Source organism: Podarcis vaucheri (genome assembly GCF_965113315.1).
Source record: "Podarcis vaucheri genome assembly, chromosome: 6".
In the NCBI taxonomy this organism is placed as follows: Eukaryota; Metazoa; Chordata; class Lepidosauria; order Squamata; family Lacertidae; genus Podarcis; species Podarcis vaucheri.
The window spans coordinates 28,229,127-28,253,744 of NC_138764.1; the positions used below are offsets into that span (position 1 = coordinate 28,229,127).

At 42.9% G+C, this 24,618-nt stretch overlaps 1 protein-coding gene across 4 annotated transcripts in view; it reads left to right on the forward strand.

Annotated features, from left to right (window-relative positions):
* The window catches only part of COL11A1 (collagen type XI alpha 1 chain), a 260,917-nt gene that overhangs the window by 89,527 nt on the left and 146,772 nt on the right, over positions 1-24,618 (forward strand). The window contains exons 6-15 of one of the 4 annotated variants that reach the window (XM_082227699.1): positions 3,551-3,676; positions 3,978-4,121; positions 4,325-4,432; positions 7,698-7,952; positions 10,929-10,991; positions 14,757-14,798; positions 15,146-15,208; positions 18,018-18,092; positions 19,547-19,633; positions 20,627-20,683. In XM_082227699.1, the coding sequence (XP_082083825.1) occupies positions 3,551-3,676; positions 3,978-4,121; positions 4,325-4,432; positions 7,698-7,952; positions 10,929-10,991; positions 14,757-14,798; positions 15,146-15,208; positions 18,018-18,092; positions 19,547-19,633; positions 20,627-20,683 (1,020 nt within the window). The remainder of the gene's footprint in view (positions 1-3,550; positions 3,677-3,977; positions 4,122-4,324; positions 4,433-7,697; positions 7,953-10,928; positions 10,992-14,756; positions 14,799-15,145; positions 15,209-18,017; positions 18,093-19,546; positions 19,634-20,626; positions 20,684-24,618) is intronic. The other 3 variants (XM_082227697.1, XM_082227696.1, XM_082227698.1) reach the window with 3 other exon arrangements.

Consider the following 24,618-nt stretch of genomic DNA (forward strand, 5'->3'; position numbering starts at 1 on the left):
CAGAGGAATTACTCTGAAACACAAACCTTGTTCAAATGTCCAGCTACTGCCATCCCAGGAGTGATGCTTTGGGATGCTTGGTGCTAAGGCCAAACCTCTGCCCTCTATTTTGTTTTAAGCTGGGACATTTTTAAGAAGGGCACCAGCAAGACTAGTCAAAATCTGGACAGATTGCAATCGAAGCCTTTCAGTAAAAGCCTTTACAATTTGATTGCATAATTTAGAATATCTGACCCCGGCCATTAAAAAGTACTATATCTGTTTGTCACACTTAAATGCTTTTCTCCATCATAAAACGATTGTAGTGTACTCAATGTAGTTTTCGTCAGTGACAAATTTTCATTCATTTTTGTTTGTTTGCCCAGAGAAGCACATGAATGCGTGCAATTGAACCTCTTTGGCTGACTAGTCAGAGGAGACAGACATTGAGGTGTTACATTCCTCTGCAGACACAACCTATTTGTTCTCTATCAATAGAGCTTTCAGAGAGGCTGTGACACAAGAGGAACTATTATGGAGTTGTGCTTTTCAAAAATCACCTTCAGGGAAATGTGCTGTGTGTAAAGACGTCTCCTTTGCATATTTTAATTTGACATTGAAACTCTTGGACCTATGCATTATAATTTGTTAAGTACCATTGAAGAGCATGGCGGGGAGAGATGCATTTTCCTCTTATGATTTTATTTAGGGTTGATAGATTCTGATTTCATTACATCTTGACAGTGGCGTAGCGTGGGGGGTGCAGGGGGGGCCGGGCGCAACATCTGGGGGTTAGGGTTAGGGGGCGCAAATCCACGGGTTAGGGGGCGCAAATTACTTGCCTTGCCCCGGGTGCTGACAACCCACGCTACGCCACTGCATCTTGACTTGGTTGATGGTTGGCAGGTTTTGGCCAGTTTTATAACATCTGTGGGCCCATGTAGCTTTAGCTGCCTGTTCCTTTGGACCATAAAAAGGTGACAAGTCTTTTTGGGCTAGACTTCAGACTCTATAGGCAGGCTTGTGATAGTATTTAGGCCCCAGAGCAAATGCCACAACTACCACCCTCATTATAACTATAATCATCTTATAGCCACAACTGCTCAACGTTTATTATATACCAGCAAGACAGGGCATGCCACAATTTCTCAGTAAGGCTTCTAAGCCTTTAACAGTATAGGAGCAGGCAGAAATTCCACAGGCAAATGATTTCATAGAATCATAGGCTTGTAGAGTTTGAAGGGTCCCGAGGGAAACAATAAGCTGCTGTACACAGGAATGCTGTCTCTGTGCCGAATGGTCGCTCACCTGAGTTGCAGGTGGATTTGGCCGCAGCCCAGCCCAACTTTCCCCATCGGGGCACAGAATAGACCATTTCCCCTTGTGGATGGTCATTGGAATCCTTTTCAACCGGCCATGGAGCCTTGTGGGATTGCCCACCAAAACTTTTATTTAAAACCAGCCAATCATGGCAGTTTAAATGGGCGGGGCAAGAGTGGCAGACTGGAATGGAGAAGTCTTCACTCTGGTCTTGTGTGGGTATACCACCTAAGACTCCCAACAGTGCAGTGTCCCAGCCATGCAAAATATCAAGAGATTTCTGTGCATCTCCATCCAAGCTGATTTCCGCCTAAAGCACATTCTCAATTGACAGAGTGCAACCGTGAGGCCAAGACCTGTCAACTTTTGATGAACTTAATGTGCTATCCCTAGAAGATGATCCCAAATCAGATGAACTCGTGGAGATTAAAGGGTGAAGCAAGTGAGCACAATCCCCAATCCCCACTTCAGGTCTACATCAATGAAAAAGTGACCAGGGCTTATGTTCATTCCTAATTTTGTGGACATATTTTGTGGATAATTGGGTGGTGCTGTTTCAGAGTATGGCATTCCATTTTGATAATAGTGACAGGGTATTCACTGTTGGACGTCAACATGGTTTTAAAAAGCATTCTGTATTTGAATAAAATTAAATCAGTTGCACACACACACATCTGTGAGCCTTCCCAGTGTTTTCCTCACATAAATGTTTATTTATGCAGCATTTATTTAAAACACAGCTTGATAATTAAGTCTGGGGGAAGTTTCTGTTTTATTTTTTGCCTGGGAATTAACAATATGCGCATTAGAGTAAAATTGCTGAATTATTGAAAAATAATCTATATTTTCTTTTGCAAGCTTTCTTACATAGTCATTGCATTTTATGAAAAAGCAAGAGATATTGACATAGTACATTTTAAACATTTGCTCTCCAGTTTCTTAACCAGGGTTAACTAAGGCTCTCTATCTGTGCTCACTGACCCCCCACCCCTTCCACTGAGTCCCCATCACATGGTGGAGGGACAAGTTCTGAAGTTGAGAATCCATGGTGGAGGCTCCTTGCTTCATTCTGAAACCTGATCACAGAGTTCTTAATGAGGCAAGGAGCCTTCATGGGTACAGGAGACTCCCATCTTCAGATGTTCCCCTTCCAAAAGATGGGAAGGTGCAGTGGAGGGGGTGGTGCCAGGCTAGCAAACCTAGGGCTACCATACGTCCGGAATTTTCCGGACATTCCCAGGAGTCAGCCATCGGAAACAATGTCCGGGCATCAACAACTCTGGGCAAAAGCTCGACAACTTTAGACAAAATATTTTGTTTCCAGATTTTTGAAATATGGCAACCCTAAGTAAACCCAATCTGTGCTCCCTCTTCTTGTGATTGGAATAGCATGACACTGAATAGAATTATTATGTGTGTGAGGATTCAAACTGCAATCCTCTACCTGCAGTCTGAAGTGATTTTCTGCCACCTCCCTTATTACACCCAATTTAAGTCATCTGGACATGCATCGTGAATTGAAACATCTCACTTGGTCCACTCTCTTTTTGCCTGCACTGCTAGGATGTCAGATAACTTTGTTGGCATGCTAGCACTGCCTTAGCGGCTGCTATTCCAATTTAAATGTTTGTCCTCCCCACTGAGTAATGATTTGTCTCTTGCATACCCAGCATCATTTTTATTGACCCTTCTTAGTGGTGGGAACTGAAGGACATTTTTGACAATATGTTTCTGACAGGTAGTCAATAGGACCTGCCAGCTAACTAACACCAGTAAAGAAACATAAGAAAAACTTTTCAGTGCATTATCGCAGGTGTTCTATGTAACTAAATATCGGCCAATTCTAAACCAGGTCATAAACCACCATCCTTTGGTTGCATTGCTGTAAAAGCAGGACTTTTGTTTTCATCTGGAACTTGCCGGAACTCAGAACTGGCACCTCTCAGGTGTGCGCCATTGCCATTCTGAGGTGTTCATGGTGATTTCCAGCACCTCTTTTTCTAGAAAAAAATAGCACTGGTAAAAGATAACATTTTTATGCAACTATTCCTTGCTTTTTCATTACCTTCATGTTTATTTTATATAAATCTGAAAGAAAATAAGAAAATAAGGCAATCTTACTAAAAGAAGTTTGGTGCTTTACTTCTCTTAATTTTTTCTTCCAAGTGAGTAAAAGAGCTTTCCATGACTGCTAATATAGTTTGCGGCCACTAACACAGCCACGCTTGGTATGTTTCCTTTCACAATTTAGTATGGAACTGAAGATTTAATTGAATATGACTATGACTATGGAGATCCAGATTATAAAGATTATAAAGACCTTGACTCTGTAACAGAGGGACCTCCACTGTACGACGAGATTGTCACACAGACTGAGGTAACGGCATGTGCTGTGTGTGTTGTGTGACGTCCCTGTCATCTCCCTTGTGGTCTTGTCATGTGGTGTCTTGTGTTAGCTAAGCCTTTTGTTCCTTTTCACCTCTTGCCTTCCTGTTTGTCCCTAAATCTCATTTTAATTCAACAGTGGAAGAGCAGAAGACCACCAGCAATTGCCTATCTATCTATTTATTTGTTTGTTTTAAGCCTTTTGACTTACTCTGCTTCCTTTCCTACCTCACTGCTGTTCCCTTTTCATTCATTTATGTTTTCCCATTCCATCTTTCAACACCATTTTTCAGAAAAAGAAAAAAGCCCCAAAGAAGAAGAGGACAGTGGCTGCTAACTCAAAGAGCAACTCCCCAAAGTTCACACTCAAAAAATATGAATCATTTTCATCCAAGAAGAAGAAAAGCTATCAAGCCTCAGCAAAAAGCAAACTAGGGGTAAAGGTAGCCAAAAAATAATCAAGATCTTTCCTCGACCAAGCCTGGAAGATCTGTGATGTTGAGAAATGAGTAGCTTGCCTCTAACCCCCAGTAGATGAATTCACCTTTGGCTAATACCACAACCCAATTGAACTGTGATTCCTCCTGCCCATTTGCCTTACTCTTTTGTGGTTAATGTCCTGTGTTCTCTTTCCTGTCAGGCCAACATTGTCGATGAATATAATGAATATAATGTGGCTGAAACTGACTATGGGACCTCTGAGGGCTACCAAACTGAGACTCCGAGCCGAACGACGGGACCAAATGAGGTAATGAGGAATGGAAAAGTATACAGGCAAGGATACTTCAAAAGATCTTAGTCAATAACTAAGTCGTAATCGGTTGCCCTCATTTAGTCTTATGAGAGATCCTCTAAAGCTTGTGCCACGTTCCCGAAATGCACAGTTTTACTCCAATATCTGGCATTTCGCCTTTCAGTTCTGCTTGAGAAATGACTCCTAGAGACTGCAAAAACGTAGCTCTCAGAGTTTAATCATATACATGTTTTGATGTTGTGCAGTATTCACACAGCACAAACCTGACACAAGATCTTGCCCATATTTGTGATTTCCCTGGTGTGAGGATGAAAGGAAGAGTTAGTTTAGTGTCCGTTGGCATTGCTCAAACAAGGCCAATTATTTAATGGAAAAGAAAGCAGTGACTGGATGGTGAGTGGAGGTAGAGAAAGGTCATAAGCAGGTGGCCTTGAACTTGGTCTTTGATTCCCTACCCTACTGATAATGCTTTTAACTCTATCCTCCATAATTTCCAAAGCCCCAACGTAGATATAGTCATGTACAACAATGTGTACTCTTCCAAGATGGTGGCCAGGATGCATTTTCCCCCACACATAGCACTGTGAATGGAAACATGCACCTCATTCATGTCATATAGTGAATGGGGATGAATTGGATGAATGAATCACCATCTGGATCAGCCACACAGTGTGGATGAGCATCCATATGCAGATCCATCCATACCTGGTCAGTTCCCATTGGCTCCCAATATGCTTTCATATGTAGATCTCTTTTACTAGAGTGGGAGGTCTGTGTCTACTCTGCAGAATCAAGTTGCATTGCAAAGATGTACCTTAGGATTTCCAATATGCCTTTTCTTTTGATCCTGAATGGAAAGGTTTATTGGAAATTGTCCAAAACTGTCCTTCATTTTCTGTTGAAATTTGGAGTGTGCAATCAACTGACATTTATGAATGTGGATATTTTGCTTCGTAAATATTGACTTGCTATAAAGCCATGGTTTTCCAAAGGTTTTGCATTATGCTGCAAGTTATTTGCTGCTCTTGTAAACAATTTCATGTTTCAAGTACATAATGACAAAATGCAAACGTTATTACTTTGGAAAGTGGATTAAAATGCTTTCATAAAACAAAAAGCCAATTTTTGTGTGTGTGTGCATGTGTTTCTGCATGCACAAACATATATACACACATTCATAACAGACAAACATACTTTTAGCTAGCAAGGCACAGTATTTTTTTTTTTCTAAAAAAAGAAAGAAATAGATTTCAGTCAGCATGCAATGCTTTTAATATGTACAAAATCCTGTTATCTTGGTAGAGGCAAAATCCAAGCAGTTTCAAAATGTACTTTGAAGAAATATTGAGATTTTCTATTATTAAATCCATGCATTGACACTTTGTGTATGTATCAGTAGGCAAATGGAGTGACTAACTTGTGGCTTCTCCTTTTAATTACATCTCCTGTTAATTACATCAGTGAAATAAACAACGCCCTCCTTTTTTGTGGAGCCTCCATTTAGATAAATGAGAGTTGTATGAAAGCACAATGGGTCCCACTGCTGCTTTGAAATATATGGAGACTGGAAAGTTTCCATTTCCTATTACGCCTTATGTCTTCTACCCAGCAACACTATACCTCCCATTCATTTCCCCAAAGGCTTCACACATAGGAAGTTCTTCAAATGGATTGTTTGCCTTCCAAAACATTTCTATATCCCTAACCATGACCCAAACCTGTTGCCTCCATAGTTGGGTCTCTTTTTTTGTTGGCTGGGCATCTTGAAGAAAATGCTATTCAGATAATGCTGGTGCATAAAAGCTAACTGCTTGGTTTCACACAGTTGTCATAACAGAGAAGAAAGGAAGTCCTGAGCCTTCAAGATGTATTGAATGTTACATGTAGAAACATTGTAAACCATTTTCTGTCTGTGAGACACATACACTTTTAAGTGTACAAACAATGCAATGCTACAAAATAGCATTTATTAGAAATATTTCTTTTTTCTGTTCTCTCGTTTTAAAATTTCCATGAGATAGTAGTGTTCATCATATGTTAGCAAATGAAATCTTCGCACATTAAAACCAGAAAGTTATTTAACCACATATGATTAATCTGCAGCTTTTTGTGCTTTCCCCTTTAATTTGTACTCCAGGGGTTGTACTGTATCCAGTGGTGTTGGTCAGCTGACTGCAAGACTTTTTAATAATAATAATAATAATTAATAATAATAATTTATTATTTATACCCCACCCAAGTGGCTGAGTTTCCCCAGCCACTCTGGGCGGCTCCCAATCAAGTGTTAAAAACAATACAGCATTAAATATTAAAAACTTCCCTGAACAGGGCTGCCTTCAGATGTCTTTTAAAAATAGGATAGCTGCTTATTTCCTTGACGTCTGATGGGAGGGCGTTCCACAGGGCGAGCGCCACTAGCAAGAAGGCCCTCTGCCTGGTTCCCTGTAACTTGGCTTCTCGCAGTGAGGGAACCTCCAGAAAGCCCTTGGCACTGGATCTCAGTGTCCGGGCTGAACGATGGGGGTGGAGATCCTCCTTCAGGTATACAGGACCAAGGGAAGGAGAGGGAATCAGTTCCTGGCTTTACTCTCTCCCCCTGAAGTGGGGAAGGGAGCAATTTTCAGTGATGTCTGTCTCCCCTCCCCCACATAGTCCTCCAGGGCACATTGAAATGGGAGTGGTGGGAGTTCATAGGAAGGAGAGACGTCTCTGAAAATTGCTTTTCTCTCTGTTCCACTGATGGAAGCCTTTCTGTTAGCTGAGTAACACCATTGGATGCAAACCCTCATGTATTTTTCAACAGTGAGGCTGATGTTAAAAAGTGTGTGAAGCCAAGTATGAAAACTTTGATGTACCTGGCATAAAGATGTCATATTACAGTGTTAGCGTCTGTGCTTTGGCATATACTGCAAAATTAGTGAGTGAAAGTCTGGATTGATGGTCATACTGAACTGAATATTTCTAAATAGTTCAGTGGAACCAGGGTTTCATTTAACGGTTTTGCACATGAAATAATAATAATGATGAATGTTTATGAAAGCATTGATTTCATTGCACACAGGTATGTGCATTGGGTGATCTTTTAATACCACTGAAACTCTGGCTTCCCAGTCTTTCAGGAGCAAATTAAAAGATTCCAGCACTCTTGTGTTATTTCACCAGCCATTATATTCAAATCTACTGAATGCTTATATTGCTTTACTAACAGTAATCCACATATTCATCCTATTCCCAAAACCTTTGCTGCTTATGTGAATAGCAAAATCCTGTTGAAGAAGTATTTGCTGAAGAATACGTAACAGGAGAGGAGTATAACTCTGAGACTAAAAAAACTGAGGAAACAGATTATGGAAACAGAGGAGTAGACCGCAGTGAATCTGAAGTTGTGGTAGATGGAGAAGTAGGCGAATATGATTTTTATGAATATAAAGAATACGAAGAGAAGCCAACCAACCCTACTAACGAGGAGTTTGGGCCTGGTGTTCCAGCAGAGACCGATATCACAGAAACAAGCGTAAGTTGGGGACATCCAAGCTGCTCTTTAACTGTGGCAAGTGGTTCGTAGCAAAACATAGCTGTCTGCATTTTCTGACAATGGTGGTTAAACCTTTTCAGGCCAACATTTGCACTGACCCATGGGCAGCCCTATGGGACCCACATGTGAGAGAGAGTGTGGCTGAAGCGAGTATAGCCTTTTATTTTATTTTTTTAAGGACACATTTTAGGTGTGGAGGAATCACAGAGTCACAGAGGGAGACCCATGGGAGTGGTTAGTTTGAACTAGTTAAGAAATCAAAACGAGATTTGAGGGCATTGTGGGGACAAAAAAATATTTTGCCATTGCAGTGCAGTACCTATAGAAATATTATCCCCTGCCCCCTTAAAAATACATATTAATTGGTTTTGAACAATTAGGAGGCGTACAAAAAACCTATAGGCAACATGACACCTCTGTGTGGTGGGTGTAGGGCCATGGTTCCCAACATGGGGCACACGCCCCACAAGGGGGGCAATTTGATTTTTAAGGGGGGCAATTCAAGAAAGAGTTATTAACAGTGAATGGCCTTTTAGGCTTCCTCCACGTGAATAAGTGTTCACTTTTTGAATAATAAGAATTATATGTCATGGGGGGGGGGCATCAGGATTTTAGAGATGCTTAGGTGGGGCGTGGCCAAAAAAAGGTTGGGAACCACTGAAGTAGGGACTTTATTGGCAGTTTATACAACGGGTGTTGCATGTGTAGATGCTTCATAAAAATGAAACAAGTATTTATGGGACCGCCTCTCCTGGTATGCCCCGCAGATGACTTTAAGGTCCATGAATAATCATAGTTTAGAGGTCCCGGGCCCTAAGGAAGTCAGATTATCCTCCAGCAGGGCCAGGGCCTTCTCAGTGATGGCTCCGACCTGGTGGAATGCTCTCTCTGATGAGACCAGGGCCCTGCAGGATTTAACTTCCTTCCACAGGGCCTGTAAGACAGAGCTATTCCGCCTGGCCTTTAATTTGAATTCAACCTGATCTTTTATTCCCCTTTCTTCCCCCCTCCCCTTTTTATGAAGATTACCCGCTCTGGGATCCCACAGCTAATTCTCCCCTGGTCTCCTCGCTGGCCCAAATAGGACTAATTTAGCCAGCTAGCCCTGGTGATCATCTAATGTTTATTGGATGGATTTCCCTAAATTGATTTTTGAATTCTGAATTTATTGTTGTTCACGTTTTATACTGCATTTTATGCTGTTTTTTGTTGCATCAATTAAGTGTTTTAAATTTGTTGTTAGCCACCCTGAGTCCAGTTTTCTGAACTGGGAAGAGCAGGGTATAAATAAAAAAAATATTATTATTATTAATACCTAATGGTTACACTCATACAGCTCATCTCAAGACATAGGAATTTGTTGCCAGGACAGAGTGACAAGATCCAGATTGGCACCAACTGTCATGAACTTTGTTTTCTTCCTTTCCCTTAAACTTGAGAATTCCTTTTTCACACCACACAATAATTGTGTTACCAGTCTTCGCTTCCTGTGTCCAGTTAACCTGAGGGCCAACTAAACCAGAAAGGAGTCGTGAGGTTCCAGAAGCAATAATGTTCACTAAGATTTCAGATGGAAGTAGAGGAGGCAGCGACCCTCATACTAGCCAGTTTCCATATATCTCATTGAGGAGGACCACTGAAACAAGGATGGGGGAAATGTGTGGATGGACTCCATCTCCTGTCATTCCCACCCAGCATGGTCAATGGCTATGGATGATGGGAAATGTATCCTTACATTAAAGGAGCCCTAAATAAGTTTTGTCTTCAAATCCCACCCTCTGACCTAAAAACAGCTTGGCACCTACAGTCCTATTTGCAATATTATCTACATCTTGTAACTGATCTGTTCTCAGTCAAGGCTGTCATATGGAAGACAGCCAAGGCCCAAAGCAATTTTTTTCCTTTGAATTCATGGAACAATCCTGGGGTGAGGCGGAGGGGGTGGGGTTTAAAAAATAAAGAACTTCTACTCATGTTTAATCTGTTTGAGATAAACAAGCAGCTTTCTCAATTATGCTTGCAGGAATGAAAAAAATGGCAGATTGCCATTTGTAAGGGAATAGAGTTGCTTGGATATCTAAATAAATAAATAAATTGGTGGCTAGCTACAGCTCTTCATTTGCACCACAATATCTTGTCCTGAACTTGTAAGCGTATATTTCAGCTTAGTCAAAGACAGGACAAAAGCCAGTGTTAGTTCTACTCATAGAAGACCCATTGAAAATAATAGACATGACTAACTCGAAACAGGTTTGCAGGTTCCTGCCCTCCTCCTCCTCCTCCTCCTCCTCCTCCTCCTCCTCCTCCTCCACAACTGCCAGACAAAAGCCATAGCCCATGGGAACTGTAACTTCACTCACACTATTTTCTGGTGTCAAGTTTTCATCTGGAGATATATGCGGGCAATCTAAACATCATTTGACACATTTAAAATCCATTCTGACCCACGTTGGAAACTAATCTCAGCCTTGGTTTGTGAAGGTATAATGCAGGAATTAACCAATGCAGCTGTGGCGAGAATTGAGCACTTTCAGGGTCCTCCTCCATATTTATTTTTGGGCTCATGATCCAAATGCTTATGCTGATCTCCACAATGCCACACAATGGATGCTCACCGTTTTCCCAGTGGGCATCAGTTGCAGACCATTGCTCACCGCCTCCTGACAGCTGATAATGGAATTCCCCCACCTTTTGTGGCCATGGGGATGTGACTGCCTGGCCAGTGAGCCAGGTTCAAATGGGCCATTCAGGGCCCAAGTTATGGGGTCCAAGTTGCTGGATGGATGGGCACTGGCCACTGTCATGACTGGCCGGGCAGGCCTATCTCCAGATAAAGAGCTGCAAATTCTGGCAATAACAAAAGAGAACTGCATGCTCCTGCCTTCACAGTAGCAGGGGACTTTTGGCCTGACATACATTCTAATATATTTGCCTCTCGGTATCTTCCCTCCACAGGTGAATGGCCATGGAGCCTATGGGGAAAAGGGACAGAAGGGCGAAGCAGCTGTGATTGAACCTGTGAGTATTTTAGAAGTGAGCAACTGTGACGTTCCATGGGTCGGTTTCCACCTGCATGTTCAGCTCTTGATCAAGTAGTGAGTTTGTTGGGTGCGAATAGGGCACAAAGTCCTTTTAAAAAAACCATCCTGGCCTTTTACATCTGACAGTTTTATCTCAGAACGCAATCTTATGCACTGGGGAAAGGCCATAGAGTACATGTGTTGCATGCCTGGTCTTTTGAGTGAAATCATTGCCGATAACCCTTCCCCAAGCTGGTGCCCCTCAAATGTTTTGCACTGCAAATCTCATCATTCCTAGCCATTGCCCGTGCTGGCTGGGATTGATGGAAGCTGGATCTCAAAATTCCCGGGGGACCTCAAATTGAAGAAAGGTGATGTAAGGAGTATTGAGCTACATGGGTCAGTGGTCTGGCTCAGTAGAAGGCAGGTTTCTGTGTTATTTTCAGAAATAAACCTTCCCTAACAGAGTGCAAGCTTAAAAGGTAAAGGGTAAAGGGACCCCTGACCATTAGTTCCAGTCGTGGCCGACTCTGGGGTTGTGGCACTCATCTTGCTTTATTGGCCGAGGGAGCCGGCGTGCAGCTTCCAGGTCATGTGGCCAGCATGACTAAGCCGCTTCTGACGAACCAGAGCAGCACACGGAAACGCCATTTACCTTCCCACCAAAGCACTACCTATTTATCTACTTGCACTTTGACGTGCTTTTGAACTGCTAGGTTGGCAGGAGCAGGGGCCGAGCAACAGGAGCTCAGCCCGTCGTGGGGATTCGAACCGCCAACCTTCCGATCAGCAAGCCCTAGGCTCAGTGGTTTAGACCTCAGCACCACCCACGTCCTGTGCAAGCTTACTTGGAAGTAACTCCCTCTGTCTGGGTATGAGTGCTCCATTGCTGCTTCATCTTTAAGCTGCAGGATCCACATGAGAATGCTGGAAAATGCTGTAGTTTTCAGTATTTTCCCAGCTCAGTGGTTTTACAGGAGGCACTGTAGGCTACAGGCCCCTATCTTGGCATTAATAGACACTCCACCCAAACAGGCAAGCCTTTAAAATATTAGAGCTCCATTGCTGCTGCAACCTTTCCCAGCCACTGGGACCTCCTTCTTGGCAAGGCATGTTTTTAGGAAGGTGCAAGCCGAGCTTGAATTCTGAGGAAGGCTTGGCTTTGCCTCTGTTCCGTCGCCCCTCCAAACTGAGTTCACTTTCAAATCCACCACCCCTCTTAATTCTAAATGATGGCTCCATGGCTAGCCAGGAGCTGGCCTTCTGCAGCATCTCCTACAGAAGAAGCATGGATAGATTTGTACTGGTGATAGATGATGATGGTGCAGCAGCTGAAACAGCAGTCGAGTCAGAAGCCAGAGATGAAACATGCTGTCAATAATAAGGGAAGACATTTGCACGAAAGTGCCCCGCAGAACGTCTGGGTCTCCTAGCTATTGTAAGCCCTATAGTGTGACACATGCAAAGTCGTTCCCTAACAGTGTGAGGAAGGCAATGCAAACACAACCATGCTAAACCAACACAACTGTGAGTGTAAGGCAGATTCTGAAGCAACACAAAATACTACTGAAGCAATAAGTGTCTAGTTGCGGTTCAGTTTCTGCAAGAAAGATTTTCAAAGCCCAAAGGATGTCCACAAAGCAGCTCCTTCAACAGTTTCATGCCTGCACTATTTCCTCCAAATCTGCAAAGCCATTGAGGCTGCAATTCTGTACATACTTAGCAGGCAGAGAGTCCCATTAAGCTCAGCAAGCCTTATTTTTGAGAAAATAGAGTGGCACTGCTACAAATCACTCAGACTTGTGGTCTGATCCCACGCATGCTACTCATAAGTAAGTCCCAGAGGCAACTGTAGATAGGATTTCTGTCTGATAATAACCCACCCTGCACTTAGCATAACTTATTTTTAAATACACATGCATAATAGAGTGCTATTGACACGTTACAAACAATCGTACACAGGCAGAAATGCAACAGGGGTAGCTTTCTGCATGGTTACACTTTGTGTATGAAAATGCCGAACCTGTTGGATTCCTGTCTGTTGTGACAGCTTCTGAAGGCAGATGACGTACCAGAAAAAAAGGCCCATGATGGAGGTCTCAGTAAAAACAGCTCACCCCATGGCAAAACTGTCCTGTAGTGTGCCACTTAAAACTGCAGGGGGTGAAGTGCATGACTGGATGCCTATATAAAGGGGGGAAACCCTTATGTATAGAAACCAAGAGATCAAGGGAGTAAGATTGTGGCCTTCCCTTCCCTAACAGAGTTATTTTCTATATGAATGTTGGTTTCCATGCTGAAGCTTTCAGTCATGCAACCCATTTCCTACCAGTTTGATGCAGTATACTCCAACAACAGATTGGGCATGCAGGGAGTTGTTTGTTTGAATATGCTATCATACATAGTTCAGAAGAATTATTGGTCTCTCATATGATTGCTCGTGGGAGCTTGTAACTTGAGACTGAACTGAAAGTGGAACTGATTTTCATGAAGACTTCAAACTGCACTGAAAGACATGCCGAGATTTTTAAGGGCAACGAAAATGTTTGCCTTTTTCAGAAACCATTGCACTGACTGGCCAGGAGGAGCCATGTGACCAGTCCAGGAAGCACTGCTCTTATTCTACTTTTATTTGATCTTGGCTATTTTGGCACATAGCCAATCTGATGGGTGCTTAATGATGTTGTTTGACTGGATGTGATCACCCCAAACAGGAAAAATCCGGGGGGGGGGGGAATGGTGCCAGAGCACTAAAGGATATGTTGGTCAATGGCAGCAAACAAATTTAGGATTATTTTTTTTTAAAGAAAACATTCTTAATGTTGCAAGTTTAGAAAATTAGTACCTCCAAAACACTTTTTTTTCAGCCTGAAGATCAGCTTGGGCGGATATTTGTTGAATCCTGAATCACAGTCAAGGCAAGATTGTGTGAAGGGACAGGAAATTGGATATTGGACTTACAGCGCCATAATTTGACCAATTCCATCTGTTGGAGAATTGCAGAACTGTACTGCAGCACCAGTGCACCCACAATGAAAGACCCAGTTTATAAACCCCTGGTTGCTCTGCAACCCCTGACTGTTACGAGCTCTCATCAGTTGTCCTGTGTGCTTTCATAGGCAATTGCATTGGGGACCAAGAACATTCAAACAAGCACGTTATAACCTTCCTGTTGAGAAAGGGCAGAATTTACCATAAAGTGGATTTATGAAGTGGTGCTTCATTTTAAGTATTGCGTCCCAGCTGGATTTGTGAAAAATGCTTTTTAATGCATAGTTGTACTGAAAACACGCATCTGATGTGTTGCATGGGAAATGCTGTGAAATGCAGGTTGTGGCCTGTGAAGTGGACCTGGCTCACATGTCACGTTAGAGCAGAAGCTGTGATTTAATGTGAATGAGCAAAAGCCCTTTCCCCCCTTACAGCTTGTGGTTTGTTTTGTGGGAAAGCAGACAATTAGCCTGGGTTTGCACTTAACAACAAGCCAGATTATTGCAGGAGAGGAGCAGGGGAGGAGCAACACATCCTTAAATTTCAGCAGCATATACTAAAATGCTACTTCTTTTTTTAACTATGGTTTAATGTGATGTGCAAACTAGAACAATGGCCCTTTAATAACTGCAAAATAATCAACACATGTCAGATATGGAAGTTAAATTGATTTATTTGTGTGGATTTTGTGCTAATGATTAGTGATGTACTCTTTGCTTTTTGCCCTTTATCCAATCAAAATTGTATAATCTTTTCTCTTCTCTTTCCATAGGGGATGCTTATTGAAGGACCACCAGGACCTCCAGGACCTCCGGTACATATGTGATTTTTAAATTTCTCTTAAAAAAAAATCCCAAAGAAAACAAAATATTTTTTGGGGGTAGTATAAACTGTGTTCAATACCACCGTAATAAAATGAATGCAGATATTTTGCATAGCAGCTCATGAGTCCCACGTAAGACATGGTTTTTTGATGAAAATAGATTGGGGCTTTTGGAAAGTGGGCTGCTTACATCGTTGTGCATTTCTTTTTGAGGAACCGATAATTGGCTCAGATAGAAAGCACTTTTCTGGTCCTTGATCCAAAATTGGCCACAGTCTGAACCACTACTATAGAAAGTAATTCAACATAACCACTCAATGTTGTTTTTTCATTCACAGGGTCTTATGGGTCCCTCAGGAACACAAGGCCCTACTGGACCTCCTGGTGACCCAGGCGATAGGGTAAGTTGGTGTGAGCATGAGGAAGGCATTATGTCCCAAACTGGGTGGTTAGAAGCATATAATCCGGCTTATGAAATAAGCTTCCCAAACCTTGGTAATGTCAGCTAAGGCAAGGACATCGGGTTTGGCGCCTTAAGAAACCTGAATCTCATTGTAACAGTTAGCTTTGGTGCATCAGGCGCATAGTAGAATTTTCTGAAATCTGAGGGAGGTGGGACTTGCTCTGATGATGGTTTTGACAGTTCTAGCTGGGCCCATCGGAGGTCAGACTTCAGACTCATCAGAACTGAACTGAAAAAGTGGAATTGGACAAAGGCTGCTGGATAGCAGTAGGCCTCCTTTGTCCCAGTACGTCCAGGACTCTGAGGCCTAAGAGCACATTGCAACCTTCAGTTAACAAATGAGGCCCTCTGTGCCACTCCTGCCCTCTCTAGATGACCTGATGGATTCAGTGGAGATGATGGAAACAGTAGAGAGGGGTCAATTTATGTCTTGAGGGCCTCAGGGCTTCTTCCACAAGTGCCCTGGATATCCTTGTGCAGTGTGGGAAACATAGTAATGAGTGGGTCAATATCCTTGGATATCCTTGTGCAGTGTGGGTCAATATCCTGGATATCCTTGTGCAGTGTGGGAAACATAGTAATGAGTGGGTCAATAGGAAGTGCATCTGATGGAATTGCTTCCCATTGCATCTGATGGAAGGGGAACTTTTCACATCTCCCCAAGTGGAGAGTTGCAGAAAGACTTGCTGCAGGGGCAGCTTGGTGAAGTGTGATAACTTTTCTTCTGACTGAGAAGAAGAGAAGAAGATGAAGAGTTTGGATTTGATATCCCGCTTTATCACTACCCGAAGGGGTCTCAAAGCGGCTAACATTCTCCTTTCCCTTCCTTCCCCACAACAAACACTTCGTGAGGTGAGTGGGGCTGAGAGACTTCAGAGAAGTGTGACTAGCCCAAGGTCACCCAGCAGCTGCATGTGGAGGAGCGGGGAAGCGAACCCGGTTCACCAGATTATGAGTCTAACGCTCTAAACCACTACACCACACTGACTGAGAATGAAAGGTATCAGGATAGACAGTCCATTGGCACCCAGTAGTCATTAAAGCATCTTTTAGTGAGATTTGATGGGTCTCCCCCTCGTCCTGTCCCAATCATGTCTCTTTGTCTCTATGGAATGGAATGGCTTTGCTTATTGTTCCTATTTCATACTGACAACAGTGGCTGCTCTCATTACAGTATTAGTGGCATAAGCTCTGCCCCATCATGAGTATGCTCACTTTATCGGCACAACATCACCAGTTTGCAAGGTTACATTGCTGAAGCAGTTCTTGCACACCCATGCCACCAACTCATGCGCCAGCTCATAGAATTTGGCTGAAATGATCAGATTGATAAGGAGGGCTGTTGTTGTTTAGTCATTTAGTCATGTCCGACTCTTCATGACCCCATAGACCAGAGCACGCCAGGCACTCCTGTCTTCCACTGCATCCTGCAGTTTGGTCAAACTCATGCTGGTAGTTTCAAGAACACTGTCCAACCATCCTGTCCTCTGTCGTCCCCTTCTCCTTGTGCCCTCCATCTTTCCCAGCATCAGGGTCTTTTCCAGGGAGTCTTCTCTTCTCATGAAGTGGCCAAAGTATTGGAGCCTCAGCTTCACGATCTGTCTTTCTAGTGAGCACTCAGGGCTGATTTCCTTAAGAATATATAGGTTTGATCTTCTTGCAGTCCATGGGACTCTCAAGAAGTCTCCTAAGGAGGGCAGCCCAAACAAAAGGCGTAGCTTCCTGTTCTGAAGCAAATTTAACCAAACCACATGCAACTGAATAATTTGTCCCGTTCTCACGTATACCAGGGAAGCTATTTAGCCAAAGTTATGGAAGAGTGTTTCTGACATGTCTATCTAAAAGGCATAGACATAGCCTATTCCTAAACATATGCGCCAGCCTAAATACCTGAAATGCTAGATGGATATATCCACAATGTCTGCAGCTCACCTAATAGCTCCTTATAGCTTTCGACAGATCTGCTTCAATAAGGATAGGCCTATCTGCATGAAAAGACGTACTACATCCTTAGTGTACATCTTCCCGTCTTGCATTACTATTTTTAAAATATTAAAACAATTCCTTCTTCTAACACTTCTGACATCTAGTCAAGTTTTTTTTAAAAAAAAATATTCCCAGAACTTCTGTGCCACATTGAAACAGTATTTTCTCCACCAAGTGGCATTGACGTAGGCTCGACAGGGTTTCAGGCAAGGGATATTCCCAGCTCTTTTCCTTCCGATAAAAAAAGCCACCCTACACCGAGATAGTACTAGATGTTCTGGAAATATTAGTAATTTATAAAATTTGTAATCATGGAGAAAGAAAGCAGTTGGATAGGAGACAGGTGGCTAAGCTGGTTCCTGGTTTCTTTTTAGTCCCTATTGTGTATGAAAGTGTATGTGAAGTTGAGTAAACAAGAACAAGTATACATTGCCCATCTGGCTGGGAACTGAAATAACTTGTGCAAGGAACTGTGTATTCTGTAATTCTTAAAGGTGGATCATGGGTCTGATGATAATGATTGCAGAGCATTGTGGAAAGAGAATTTCACTGCTGAGGAACAATGAACGTCCTAATCCTTGCCTTCTGCATTTCTGTGGCTCCTGCAATTTGGACAATGTTAAATAATTACAGAGGGAAATGCACCGCTTAGCGGCTGTTTTCAATGTGCAAGAGGCTGCAGCTGAGAATATATGTCCTATGGCTAGCTAGATATTTACAACCAATTATTTAAATCTCTACATCTCGTTTGCATCTCCTAGGGCCCACCTGGACGTCCTGGTCTCCCAGGAGCTGATGGTTTAGCTGGACCTCCAGGTACCATGTTAATGTTACCGGTAAGTCTTGTTTTGCTTTGTAAACACTATCCTTACCAGAAGCAAATGGAGATAGTGGTGTAGATTAACCACTGACATTTTTTTCTGAATGGGTCACCTAGTTCAGGGATGGGGAAGCAGGTGCCATCCTGATGTTGCTGCTCTTCAACTCCCATTGGCCAGAAGCTCCTTCTCCTTCATCTACATCCAGGCTGCTGGATAGATAGTAAAAATTGAAGAGTGAGATAATAGTAATGACAGAATTCCTCCTTGGAAGCTCAGCCTCCTTGGCACTGTGCCAGAAACCTTCATTGTATTCAAACCATAGAACAAAAGCAACACTTAACCCATTGTTCACGATGATGTGTTGTAGTAACAAAGAAAAAGGCTTTATGGCGATGCCTTCGGCTAGATTCAACAAAACCTTTTCCTTTGTTCTTAGCGCTTTAGGAATGAAATTTGCAATTTTTAGACGAGAATTCATATTCGTACAGCTTGTCAGCCTTTCCATTCTTGATTCTTCCTCTGCTGTTGTTGCTGCTTTGCTAAATAGAGGGGAGGGGAGGGGAGGCAGAGAAGCAGGAGCCTTGCAGCTCTCCTGATAACGACACTACAAATCAGTATTAGTAACCATCAGCTATCTTACGTTAGCGAGTTACTCAGTCCATATCTGAACCTGTAGCAAGTTAAACTGAACAGTGAAAAGAAAGGAAAGATCCCATGCTAAATACTGAGCTTATTAAGCCAAAACTCAACTTGGATTCCAGCTCAGCTCCTACATAAGCTCTGGCCTAGTCTGGCATCCCTAAAACTTACCAACAGCGGTGATGGCAGTGAGAAACATCGGGAGATAGCTGCTGTCTGGGACAACATAAGTCTTACCTGAGAAGCTTCTCAGGGCAAAGCTTGAGCTCTACTAGGTCCTAAGTAAGGACTCAGTTCCCAGAGATCTTTGCACCAGGAAGGCTTTAGGGTACAGTTAGCTAACATGGCTCCCACAAGGGGTTCTTGGACTGCAACTTCCACAATCTTTGGCCACTGGACCTGTGGAATAGGATGGATGGGAGCTGTAGTGGAAGAACATTTAGACAGCATCACATTGACTACCCCTGCTTTATCATCGCTGCAGCTGGAAGATATGTAATAGCCAAGGAGAAGGACGTGGAGGAACATGGGATGGGCTTGTGGTTGTAGAGCCCCCAAGCTTTACCACATTCCCTGCCTCATCCCCAGGGTCATGATGATGCCTGGGGATGAGTCCCGTTTTCAAATGAGCTTAATGTGGGTCCGACCTCCACAACAATGCTATTTTTGGTAACCGTTTCTCAAGCTTTCAGACCAAGTGGCATACAAATAACCACCTTTTGATCGAAGAAGCCAATTTCTTCAAGAGCTTGGGCAATTACGGCTTATGTCTAACCTGCTTGGTTTTGAGAGATACGTTTTTCTGACAAATTCTGTCCTCCTATATGCAGTTCCGCTTTGGTGGCGGTGGCGGCGACAAAGGCCCAGCCATCTCGGCGCAGGAAGCTCAAGCGCAAGCTATTCTTCAGCAAGCCAGGGTAAGAGCAAAGCACACAAAGGCCTTGGGAACTGTAGCTTGTTAGGGGTCCCAGGAACTGTAGCACTGTGAGGGGTAAACTACAGAACCCGCAATTATTTGCGGGGAGGGAATATGTGCTTTAAATGTACAGTGTGTATGCAGCCTAAGAAACTAAAGGTGATGCGTTATTGTCCTTTGAGAGAAGAAGCTCTGTCCCTCTTCTCCATAAATCCTCACAGGCCACTTGTGTTCCCAACATTTCCCCTCCCCCATACTTTCTTCTGAGAAAGCTAGAATTTCCTTACAGCGGGGGATATTTTTCTTTATCAAGGTCCACCTTGGGGTGGCAGCATGTGTGTGCAAATCTGTGAGGTGCAACATGCCAGCAGTGACCAGTACCAAAACCAGTTGTGGGCAGGCCAGAGTGGGTGGGTACAGAACCAAAACTCTTCCCCACCTTCTCTCTCTTTCTGTCATTTTTTTTTGCTCTCCCCTTCTCTTTCTACCATCCCTTTTTCTTTACCTCTCTGCTACCTCTCTCTCCTTTCCTGCTTCGTCCCTCAGGACACAGATTGTCCACCACTGCCTTTCAGATTTGGTCCGAGAATTAAATGGGGAGAAATTTGTCAGAGAGGAAGAAAGAGAGGGAGATAGACCGACAGAGACAGAGAGACAATGAGAGAGATGGCTCTCCTCCTAAGCTCCTGGAAAGAAGGATTGTTTTGTACAAAAATGACAAAAATGAATGTCAGCGTTTCTCAAACTTGGGTCTCCAGTGTTGTTGGACTGCAACTCCCATCATCCCTGCTAGCTAGGGATGATGGGAGCTGTAGTCCAACAACAGCTGGAGATCCAAGTTTGAGAAACACAGCATTATGTGTGGATTTTATAAAAATGGATTGAGATTCCTAGGACTGCATGCACACAGGTTTTTGGATTTTGCATAGGGACCATGTCATAGTTTGCATGTAGAATGTCTGAATGCTTTTTTTGGTTTTTGTTCAAACCACAGATTGCCATGAGGGGACCTCCAGGCCCTATGGGACTCACTGGAAGACCAGGTCCTGTGGTATGTTAAACTACGAAACAAATAATCATTGTCCACAGTTATCATCTGAGTGTCATTATAATGAAAATTTGAGCTGTCTCTGTCTATCACAATCGCTGGCATTTTTCTAACTGCTTATATTCATTCAGAAACATGAAGGATACTCATTTCAATGCAGAGCTTTAAATAATAATTTAAAAAACCCCTGGAAGGTCTTGGCCAAATATCTAGTTTAGATAACAAGTGGAGCAAGATTACAGGCTTCTTTGCCAGAGTCATACAGGGCTGAGTTTTGCCATTGTTTTAAATGTTTAAATGACAGAAGTGGAGCACTCGACCTGCAGTTGCCAAATCACCTGAGCAATTTCCCCCTAATGATGGTTTCCTCTTTTACAAAAATGATACTCTGCTGAGAGAGATAATCAAATGATTCACCTAAATGCTCCAGTTAAGCAGTTACTATCTCTTTAGAAGCCATCCAAGTGTATTTACAACAATATAAAATGATGGTTAGTACAACCAAGATTACAGGCTTCGCATAAAGCCTGCAGTCTCCTGGGATATACTGTATATATATAATACATAGACATAAAGGCCAAGAGGAAGTTCAGCATTCAGAGTGAAAGGATATATTTAGTTTTTAATGTAGTAGGCAGTGTTTCTGACCGGCAAAGGCAGGTTGGCTAGCACAGTGCCTCAGTTGTGATTCTGATCATCCCTGTGAGATTTCAGTGAAAGGAGAATGATAGCACTAGGCTGAAGTTTTTAGCCCGGACTTTTTCCTCTGGGTTCACACGAGTAAAGGAAAAATATGCCCGTCAAATTGGATTAATCTCTGGCAATTTTTACTGATTTCCAGAGTGGGGGGTTACCTTTATAAATAAGGCAACAGAGGAGAAACAAGTGTTGTGTTCCCTTCAGTGCTTTAAGACAGCTGCAAACTCCCCTCTAGTCTGCTCAGATGGAAGCAAAGAAACTGTCACTAAGCACTGTGCATAGTCACTCTTTGAGGCAGCCTCAAAAAATTCTTAAAGGGGGCTTTGCTTCAAACAGTGATTTTGCAAAGTGCTTTCAGCTGCCTCACCCTTATTTAAAAAAATAGCTGGAGTGATGTTTGAAGCAGGGAAAGCTGCTTCAAAGAGTGTTTTTGCAATGGCTTTCAGACAGCTCCCGCGTCACTCTCATGTATTGTTTTGGAATGGAGGGCCATGGCTGTATTAGAGCCCTTTGCAAATACCAAAATATTTTGAAGTGTTTGCAGGTTTCCAAGCACCTGGCAGCCAGCTGGTTGTCTGTCATTTGGAAATCACACACAAGGGATTTTGAGAGGTCAGTTGGGTTGCCCACCTGTGACTCATGTGATGTTATAATGACATCATGTGATTGACAGGTGGATGGCCCCGCCTACCTATCAAATTTCACCCGCAAAGCCAGTCCTGATGTGGACTTGGCTTGTTCCTTTAAAAAAAAAATTACAAACATACATTTCATACAATCCTTAAAAATGTTCAAACATACCTACACTCAATCCCACAGATAATTCCTTTCCCCATCACCATTCACCATCCACCACCCCTCACCCCACCTTTGTGTTAGACTTAAAGGTGTATGAAAGAAAGTAAAAGAAAGTAACAGAAGTGGAAAGAAATTGCAGTTGAGTAGATTGGAAGTCTAACAGTCGGACTTGGCTTGTTCCTGAGCCTGTTCTAAACATTGCCAGCCCTAGACACAAATGTTATTATAGCGCAGCAGGAGGAAGTGGAAGCACTGCGCTTCCTTCTGTTTGTCCCCTGCCAAGATCCCTAAAGATCACATGGCCCATTTTGGGAAATCATGTTTTATTTTGTAAATTTGAGACATCAGAAGAGTGTTTCGCCCACTGTTCCAACCCTCTGCTGTTGCACTTCTGTAAAATCAGTACAAATATTGATTAGTGAAATGAAGCTCTCCATCCCAATATTTCTGGCCTATCCCCATGTAGCTACACTACCAGCTCATGCTGCATAAAATAATTTCCTGGAGTGGGCAAAACAGAGCTGCTCCTTCTGGTGCCCCTTTATCGTTTCAGTCCTGGACTATCAGGATAACTTTGTGGGTACTTGCTGATAGCAGAGCTTAACCTCCAGGTATCTTGTGTTGGATGATGTCTTGCACCCTGGCAGCCTCTCTGCAATCCATCACTGAAAGTGCCTACGCATCCCAAGGAAGCTGAATAACCTATTTTATTATTACTTAATGCCAAAATATAATTTTCTTTTTCAAAGCAAGGCATTGTGTGGACTAAGGGTTTCAAAGGAGGCCTACCAAGCTTGTGTGAGAGTATTTATTTATTTTTTGAACCATCCTTCATCCTGATAGTTTCCAATACAGTACAATAAAAACATCAACAAAATTATAGAAAGAATACCTGTAAATACCCGTTGCTGGGACTCGCAAGTGGTGAGAGAGCTATTATGGTGATATTCTGCTTGTGGACTTCCCGTGGGCATATGGTTGGCCACTGTGAGAAAAGGACACTGTAGTAGATTGGGTATTAGGTCTTATCTATCAGAACTCTTCTTATGTCCTTGCATTTTTCAGAACTGAGAGGCAACAGATCACACAACTGAAAAGTGGACAGAGGTCATAAAGCCAGTTTAAAGACCTGAGCAAATAAAACTGTCTTGACCTGGTGCAGAAAAGACTGTAGTGCCAGCTCCAGTTACATAGTGTGTTCCATAGTCAAGATGCCTCCCTGCCACCACGATAAGGTCCTCTCCCTTGCACACAAAATACACAGTGATAGTGCTCTGTGAAGGAACTCATCTAAAGATCCCAATGCATGGGTAGTCTGTATTCTACCAGGCATGCAGAGTAGCTTATCAAAGACTTGACATTTCCCTCATTTTCAGTCCTGGACAGGAAAATAAAAACAAGAGGTTCATCAAACTCCTGATGAACAACCACATGCATCATCAGAAGTGGCAGAGAGGCTATGCTAGCTTCCTGACAGGTGGATGGTGGTTGCTTACCAGGAGGCAAGGTGGAGGGATGTTGGCACAGGGCAGTGGTGCAGCAATAAAACTGCTAGCACATTTGCAAAGCTAAGCAGGGTCCGGTATGGTTTCAAATTGGATGGGAGACCATGAGTTGAGATTCTTGCATTGCAGGGGATTGGACTAGATGACCCTCGGGCTATCTGCCAGCTCTTAAATGCTATGATTTTATGATTCTGTGAAATGCATTGGTAGAGCCAACCAAACATTCCTGCTGGTGAATTTGCACCATGCCAACCTCCCTGCCTGCTTGCCCCCCTTCCTCCCAGGAAGCAACACACTGATCCACCTCTGGGAACCTAGCATAAGAGCTCCAGCCAATTGGCTGAGCTGATTTAGTGTAATGCACATCTGGTGTGCTGTGCTGAGCATTGCAGATCCTGTAATATATTGAAGCCCCACATCCAGTTAAATATCCCTATCTCAAGTGTATTTATCTGATCAGAAGCATAACCTGTTGCTTTCAGTGGAATTTATTTAGCAAGCTATAAGACACAGCCAAAATCTCAGCCAGAGCTTAATGTGAGTCAAGGGTTGTATTAAAAAGGTTAGCAAAGAAATTGTGGTATTTTGCCATTTTCCATTTAAGCCACTAGGAGGCTGTAGAAATCCAGCTGTTCTGATTTGGAACAACAGCAAAAATGATGTGATGTGATTTTTTTTTAAAAAAAGCTTTCATTTTCCTCTCAGTACACTTTGCAATACACTATCAGAAACATAAATACATGCCTGAATTTCCAATAAGAAAGCATTGAAGGAGTTTCTTCATAAGCAAAGCTATGAGTATTATATGCCCGTAAATCAACTATGATTATGCTTTTGAAAATCCAGATCTTGTCATGTGCTTTTAAAAGCACATGTGAAGATGGGCTCCTACTCCCATCCTCCACTTTCCTCAACCTGAACTTTCTGCTTTGCTCC